Source organism: Diospyros lotus, chromosome 10, assembly GCF_014633365.1.
Source record: "Diospyros lotus cultivar Yz01 chromosome 10, ASM1463336v1, whole genome shotgun sequence".
NCBI classification, from domain to species: Eukaryota; Viridiplantae; Streptophyta; class Magnoliopsida; order Ericales; family Ebenaceae; genus Diospyros; species Diospyros lotus.
The window spans coordinates 11,733,695-11,741,529 of NC_068347.1; the positions used below are offsets into that span (position 1 = coordinate 11,733,695).

At 48.4% G+C, this 7,835-nt stretch overlaps 1 protein-coding gene across 1 annotated transcript; it reads left to right on the forward strand.

The window, feature by feature from the left end:
* Window positions 1–3,288: 3,288 nt before the first annotated feature.
* LOC127811099 (uncharacterized) lies at window positions 3,289–4,602 on the forward strand. Its single transcript, XM_052350812.1, has one exon. It carries the CDS (start codon window positions 3,289–3,291, stop codon window positions 4,600–4,602), a length of 1,314 nt encoding a protein of 437 aa, XP_052206772.1.
* Window positions 4,603–7,835: the final 3,233 nt, after the last annotated feature.

A 7,835-nucleotide genomic window follows, 5' to 3' on the forward strand; every position in this document is an offset into this window, starting at 1 on the left:
CCTTAGACAACCCCCCGAGGGCACCTCACCAAGGGATAAGAATCAGGACCCCCAGGTGTAATGATCAAGTTCCGTTAACAGAGAATCCAGGGAGAATCCATGACAGGAGGCCAGGGAAAGCTCCCATGTATGAAGAAACGGCAGAAAGCACCCACTTAAGGGCCCTTTGTGTTCCATCCCCTGGCAGGAATGAAGCGGAGAAGGAAACACTTAAGGCATCTGACGTCAAGCGCCTCATAGAAGAAGTATTAGAACAAAAACAAATCGGGACGACGCCAATAGAAGCACCCGTGAAAGGATTCCCATTATCTGAAGAGCTTCAAAGACATCCAGTACAATCAGGGTTCAGGCTACCACAGCTCCCGGTGTATTCGGGGAATGAGGACCCCGAGAGGCATTTGCAACACTTCGTCGCGATGGCTGTGCTACATGGGTGGAACGAGGTCACCAAATGCAAGGCTTTCCCTCTCTCACTGGCAGGACAGGCTCAACAGTGGTTCACTGAGCTACCCGTCGGGCATATCCGATTGTTTGAACAGTTGAAGAAAGAATTTCTGGAGGCATTCTCTGCTTACGTTCCGAAGAAGAAGAGTGTCATGTACTTGATGAGCTTGCAACAGAGGCCAAACGAGTCACTAAAATAGTACATTGAGAGGTTTAGGGCTGCCACACAAGAAGTAAGAGACCTCCCAGTAGGCCTTGCCGTATCCGCCTTGCTTAATGGAACCACTTACGCCCCGCTCAGAAGATCCCTAGCCAAAACCGAACCGAGCTCAATGACTAAGTTGTTTGCCCGAGCCGAGCAGTTTATTGTCCAAATGGAAATTTTGGAAGCATGGGAAGGTAAAAAAAGAGGAAGGTCGGGCGACGTTGGGCTAGAAAGATCAGTGAAGATACAGAGAAGAGAAGAGCCTCCCAAGATGCCATTCCGAAGCTTCACACCCCTTACTGAGCCAAGGGTCGCCGTCATTTCCTCCATTGCTCATACCGGGCTCATCAATTTTCTACCGCACACTAACCAGCCAATGGGGAGGAACATGGACTCTTTTTGCAAATTTCACGAGTCCCCAGGGCATACTACAGAACAGTGTCGAGAACTACGAAATCAAATTGAGCAACTAATCAGAAAAGGGAAGTTAGATCGATTCATACTGGATAAACCCAAGAACTAGCAAGGCAAGAGGGAAGAATCTAGAAGAAACAATCAGGGAAGATCCACACGTCCGAGGGGGGACGCTCCAAATAGAAGAGAAAGCCAACCACCCCAACAAAGAGAGGGGGAAAGAAACAACCCGAGAAAGGAGGAAGAAAGACCTGGTGGGGAAGATGGAAATGAACCCGTTATGGAGAGGATACATGTAATTTCGGGAGGAGAGAACTTGGAAGGAGACTCCTCCTTCTCCAGAAAGGCATATGCGCGCCAGGCGTTACACGTTAATTCGATAGAGAAGATCCAAGAAGACGAGGACCCCCTTCATTTTTGCACCGGAAGACTAGGAAATTGTGTCACTCCCCCCACGATGACCCTTTGGTTATCTATGCTATCATTGCCAACCACCCGATTGAAAGAATACTGGTAGATAGCGGAAGCTCCGTGAACCTCTTGTATTGGAATTGCTTTGAGAAGATGCATGTCGCCCATGATCGACTAAAAACAGTCGCTTACCCCCTGTATAGCTTCACGGGAGAGGCAGTACCGGTGGTCGGATCGATTCAATTTCCCGTTACGCTCGGAGACCACCCCCAAGTGATCACCCGACAGGTGAATTTTATGGTGGTCAGAACTTTCTCCTCAGCCTACAATATGATATTGGGACATTCCCTTATCAACGCTATGAGAGCTGCCATCTCTCCAGGGTATTTGTTGATGAAATTCCCCACTCCTCATGGGGTCGGACAAGTAAGGGGTAATCAGAAACAAGCCAGAGTATGTTATGTGAGCTCCACGCAGGGTGCAATGGAAAAAGGAAAAGCGTTGACTGAAGAGACCTTGTTGATTGGCGAGCAAACCCTCGAGGCCAACAAACCTCAGCCGGTAGAGCCGCTTGAAGCAATCCCTCTAAATCCTGGCGATGAAGGTCGGCAAGTACGCGTGGGAAGTCAACTAGCGAGTCAAGAGAAAAAAGAAATTATCAAATGTTTGCACTCTTATGCAGACATATTCGCCTGGACACCAGCCGACATGCCTGGGATCAGCCCAGACATTATGACCCATCGCCTGAATGTGCGAACAGATGTTTGGCCGGTCAAGCAGAAGAAAAGACACGTCGCCCCAGAAAGACTGAGACATATGGAGGAAGAAGTGGACAAGCTCCTGGAAGTATGATTTATCAGGGAGGTTCAATACCCTGAATGGCTAGAAAATGTTGTAATGGTACCAAAGGCCAACGAAAAATGGCGGATGTGCATTGACTTTACCAGTTTGAACAAGGCCTGCCCTAAAGATTCCTACCCACTCCCCCGAATAGACAGGCTGGTTGACAACACCTCCGGGTATGATGTATTGAGCTTCTTGGATGCGTTCTCAGGTTACCACCAGATCAGCATGTACCCGCTTGATGCGGAGAAAACAGCTTTTATAATAGAAAAAGGGACGTACTGTTACCAGGTAATGCCCTTCGGCTTAAAGAATGCGGGGGCCACATATTAGAGGATGGTCAACAAAATGTTCAAAGAATTATTAAGGGGGGTGATGGAGGCATACGTGGATGACATGATAGTGAAGAGAAGGCAAGGTGAGTCTCATTCCAGTCAACTTGAGAAAGTCTTCGCGATATTTAGAAAGAATAACATGCGCCTGAACCCGGATAAATGTACGTTCAGAGTAAAGTTGGGAAAATTTCTTGGATATATGATCACTCATAGAGGGATAGAGGCCAACCCTGAAAAAGTGCAAGCGGTAATTGACATGCAGCCCCCATCATCTGTAAAAGAAGTTCAGAGATTGAACGGTCGATTGACGGCCTTGGGCAGATTCCTCTCCAAGCAAGCTGACGCAGCCTCCCTTTCTGCAAAGCTTTAAAGGGAGGAAAGAGTTTTTAGTGGACTCCTGAGTGCGAGAAAGCTTTCCAAGGGTTGAAAGCATATCTAAAGGAGATTCCTCTATTGACACGGCCGAAAGTCGGAGAAAAATTATGCCTATACCTTGGGATCAGCCATCAGGCGGTGAGTGTCATTCTTGTCAGACAACTCGGCCAGATTGATAGCCCGGTATATTACGTAAGCAAAGTGTTACAGGGGCCCGAGGTGCAGTATCCCCACGCTGAAAGGGTGGCTTTGGCCTTGGTAATGGAAGCAAGAAAACTGAGACCCTACTTTCAAGCCCACGCTGTAACAGTATTGACAGATCAACCGTTAAGACAGATTCTACAGAGGCCAGAGTGTTCAGGAAGACTGACTAAGTGGGTAGTTGAGCTCAGCAAATACGATATTAGCCTCGAGCCTAGGAAGGCAATAAAAGGGCAAGCGTTGGCAGACTTCATAGTGGAGTGCACTCACTCACCTGCGATAGAAAAAGCTTGCTCGGAAGCATGGATGTTGTTTGTGGACGGGGCATCTAACGCGAAAGGAAGCAAGGCGGGGGTTGTATTAATCTCCCCCGAAAAAGAGATGTTAGAGTACTCCCTACACTTCATCTTCCCTAGCTCGAACAGTATAGCGGAATATGAAGCATTGTTAGCTGGAATGAAGTTGGCAGAAAAATTGGAGGTGAAAAACTTGACGGCCCATAGCGACTCGCAATTAGTGGTACAACAGTTCCAAGGCACTTTTGAAGTAAGGGAACCACTATTGGCCCGTTATTTACAGAAGGTGAAGGAACTCGCTCCTAGATTCGAACGCTTTGAACTCATACAAATCAATAGGTCTCTTAACCACCACGCTGACGCACTGTCCAAACTGGCCTCCGCTCGAGACACCTCCGGACGATTGATTCACATGGAGGTCCTACAACGACCGAGTGTGGAAACAAGTGAAGAAGGTGTTCATTGCGTTGATATAGTTGACGATTGGAGAACACCGATACTGAAATATCTGCTTAACCAGGAGCTTCCAGCGGCGCCCTCGGAAGCAAGAAAGTTGAAGACCAAGAAAGCCCGCTTTACAGTCATCGGCCAAGAGCTGTATAAGAGAGAGTATTCAGTACCTTTACTCAAGTGCTTGGGGACACGGGAGGCAGATCAGGCCCTGGAAGAAGTTCACGAGGGAGACTGCAGTGAGCATCTCGGTGCCAGAGTGTTGGCTGGGAAAGTCCTACGAGCAGGTTTCTTTTGGCCCACCCTAAAACAAGACGCAGCCCAGAAAGTGCAGACATGTGATAAATGCCAAAAGCACGGCCCTCTAACATTACGACCCCCGTCATCTATCCAACCGATATTTCAGCCGTTGCCGTTTGCACAATGGGGGCTAGACATCTTGGGCCCGTTCCCTATGGCGTCAGCACAAAGGAAATTCTTGTTGGTGGCCACGGATTACTTCACAAAGTGGGTTGAAGCTGAACCGTTAGCAACAATAACTGAGAAAAAGGTAGAGGGGGTGATATGGAAGGACATAATTTGCCGCTTCGGAATACCCCGTATTCTCAACACGGATCATGGAACGTAGTTTGATTCTAAAACCTTCAGGACCTTTTGTAAAAGATGGGGGATCAGTTTAAGGATGTCATCCGCGGCCTACCCACAGGCCAAAGGACAGGCAGAGGCAAGCAATAAAACTATTCTCCACGGGTTGAAGACTCGACTGGAATGAGCTAAAGGCAGATGGGCCGATGAACTCCTTAGCGTTTTGTGGGCTTACCGCACCACTAGTCGCGTATCTACGGGGGAGAGGCCATTCAGTTTGGTATATGGGACGGATGCCCTTATTCTAGTGGAAATAGACCTCGCATCGCCTCGAGTTGTGGCTTTCAATGAAGAGAGAAATCCAGACAATTTAAGGGAAAGCTTGGACCTGATAGATGAGTTGAGAGAGAAGGCAGCTGTGCAGTTAGTAGCATACCAGAGAAGAATCGCCAGCTATTATAATGCAAAAATCCGACCTCGAATGTTCCAAGAAGGGGATTTGGTGATCGGGAAAACAGTGATTACAACTGCCCACCAAGAGGAAGGAAAGCTCAGACCGAATTGGGAAGGGCCCTACAAGGTACAAAGAATGCTGGGGCCCAACACTTGTGTGCTGCAGACGTTGCAAGGAGAGATGATGAGCAAGACCTGGAATACCATTCACCTCAAGAGATACTTTACTGCCCAGACAATCGAGACCAGCGATAGAAGATTCGAGGCTGAAGACATGGAGATGCGTTCGTTGCAAGGGGCGCTACCTGGCTCCCCTGAGAACCGAAGTTCCTTTTAATTTTCTTATGTAACAGTTCCCCTATAAATAAAAGAATATCCCCATGTATTCCCGTGGAGTAGGCAAAACTATAAGCCGAACCATGTAAGATCTCCTATGTCTTTAGCATCTGAATGTATGGTTAAAAATGGTACAGGTACGACGCCCCCAGCAAAGGTCCCAAACGAGGTTAGGGTAACACGGGGAAAATCAGGCGCACATGACCACATGCCGGGCCAGGGTCCACAGATGATCCAACGCTTGTACCCACAGACTCACCCAAATCACTTAACTGAGTCCGGTGCTATGCATCTAAGCTAGACCCGACTCCTCAGACGATTTGGCGCCTAGGTCTCCCGGTAAAGTTTGGACACCTGGAAGGAACCCCAAACCGGATTGGTTATTGGCCCTAGATACGCTAAAGGTAGGCTGACTCTCTCGCTGGGGCAGAAGATGGTAAGACGATTATAAGATGGAATAAAGGACACCCACGCCGTGCAAAACCCAAGTCAGCCGATAAATATGAGGCGCCTGTGACCCCAGGCCGGATCAGGATCAACAGGGGCCAATGTCAATGCTCGTAGACTCACCTAGATCTCTTGACTGAGTCCGGTGCTATGCATCTAAGCTAGACCCGACTCCTCAGATGATCCGGCACCTAGGTCTCCCGGCAAAACTCGGTCACCTGGGAAGAATCCCTAACCAAGCCACTGGCCAAACCTAGCCCCCCGAAAACATACAAGACCATGGAGCGGTGGTCATACGAGTAAAAGAGCCGATGTCAATGCTCGTAGACTCACCTAGATCTCTCGACTGAGTCCGATGCTATGCATCTAAGCTAGACCCGACTCCTCAGACGATCTGGCGCCTAGGTCTCCTGGCAAAACTCGGTCACCTGGAAAAAATCCCTAACCAAGCTACTGACTAATCCAGCCCCTAGTATGCATCAAAATAGAAAGCTCGAGGACTGTTGCAAGAATCTCATAAACGCGTCAAAGGGGCGAAGCCTAGCTCGGATCTCCTGGAGTCGAAAGGCCTTAAAAACAAAATGAACTAGATTTCCAATTGAAGCTCAAAAAAGTATGAGTGCGCGAGTCATGTAACCAACAAGCAAGTAAAAATAGTACAATCGGATTGTATAATGTTGAAAATAAGACAAGTACATGCGACATATTAAAGCGACTCCCAATGTTTACATTCACCCAAAACTAACAAAATAAGGCGCGACGGCAAAAAGTAGGGAGTCAGAAATTCTAAGAAGAATGCCTTGAGAAAAAGCCAGCATTCGATATAGGGCCTACACTAATCTTCAGCTGGAGGGCGACCCGCGTGGCCCGAACCTTCTCCTGAGAGAAAATGTGGGGAAGCATCAGCAGCAGTGTCTAGCCCCAGCTCTCTCTTGATCATTTGGGCGGTGTTACACGAACTAACACCTACTTCACTCTCCTCGAACTCCAAGATGTAAGGACTCCATGGACCCTGCAAGTTGCTGAGGTCATCCTCTAGCGCCTGTCTTATACATTCTTCAGGTCCTAAATCGTATGGCTCGTACTTCCTCCAGTCGGGAGGGGTGCCAGCAGACATAGCATTGTCAAAAGTTACCTCCGAGAAGGAATCCCTCGGGCGCCTGGTCTCAATGAAGTTGCGACAGAGATAAAAGCCAAACTTCGAGAAGCAGCTGGCGTAACTATCCTTGCGACGAAAGCAATCCCTCGAAAGATGGTACTGCTTCACGACATCCCTTGTCGCTTCGTTGATCTCTCATTGCCTATTCTCGCACATTCTTTCTACCTCTACTCGAGCATGGGCAGCACGTTCCTCTGCGCAGGCCAAGTCCCTTTCAGACGAGACACCTCTCCTTGGGCCTCCTCCAGAAAAGACAACTTCTCTTCGTATGCCTGGTTACGAGCCTCTAAAGCCTCTTCCCATTTACGAGCATTATCTTCGGCTGCCTGGTGACTTATAGAGAGGTCATGAAGTTGGGCCTCGAGGCTGGTCTTATCTAACTCCAGATGGCGGATCGTCATGTTTAGGACCTGTTCATCCTCTTTCCACTAGAAGGATTTCTGTGTCTAGTAGTAAATTTATGCCTCCTGGCGAGCCAGTCGAGCACGATTCATAGCATTGGTCACCACGGCACCTTGAGCGCCCTGCAAGAAAGGGCATGAGAGGATAATGAGAGACGTATAAAAAGATAAGTCAAAAAAGACAAATATGAAAAGGTAAGGAAGCATACAATCGCAAGATAGCGTTCAAACTCGTCCATGTCCTGGGGAGAATTGCGAAAGTATCGATTTTCATCACGAGGAAGGATGGAAGAATAGAGTAAGCGAGTGCCAACACCGGGCATATCAATAGTATCCGTATCCAAAACCCCAAATTGCATGTCGAGCCACTCCCCACGAACCCAATAATTGGCATCTAATTGTATCGCCCCTTGGTGAGGGTCAAGTAGTGCGGGGAAGATTGGGGCCAATCCTCTCGAGGTTGACGCCTTCTCCATGTGC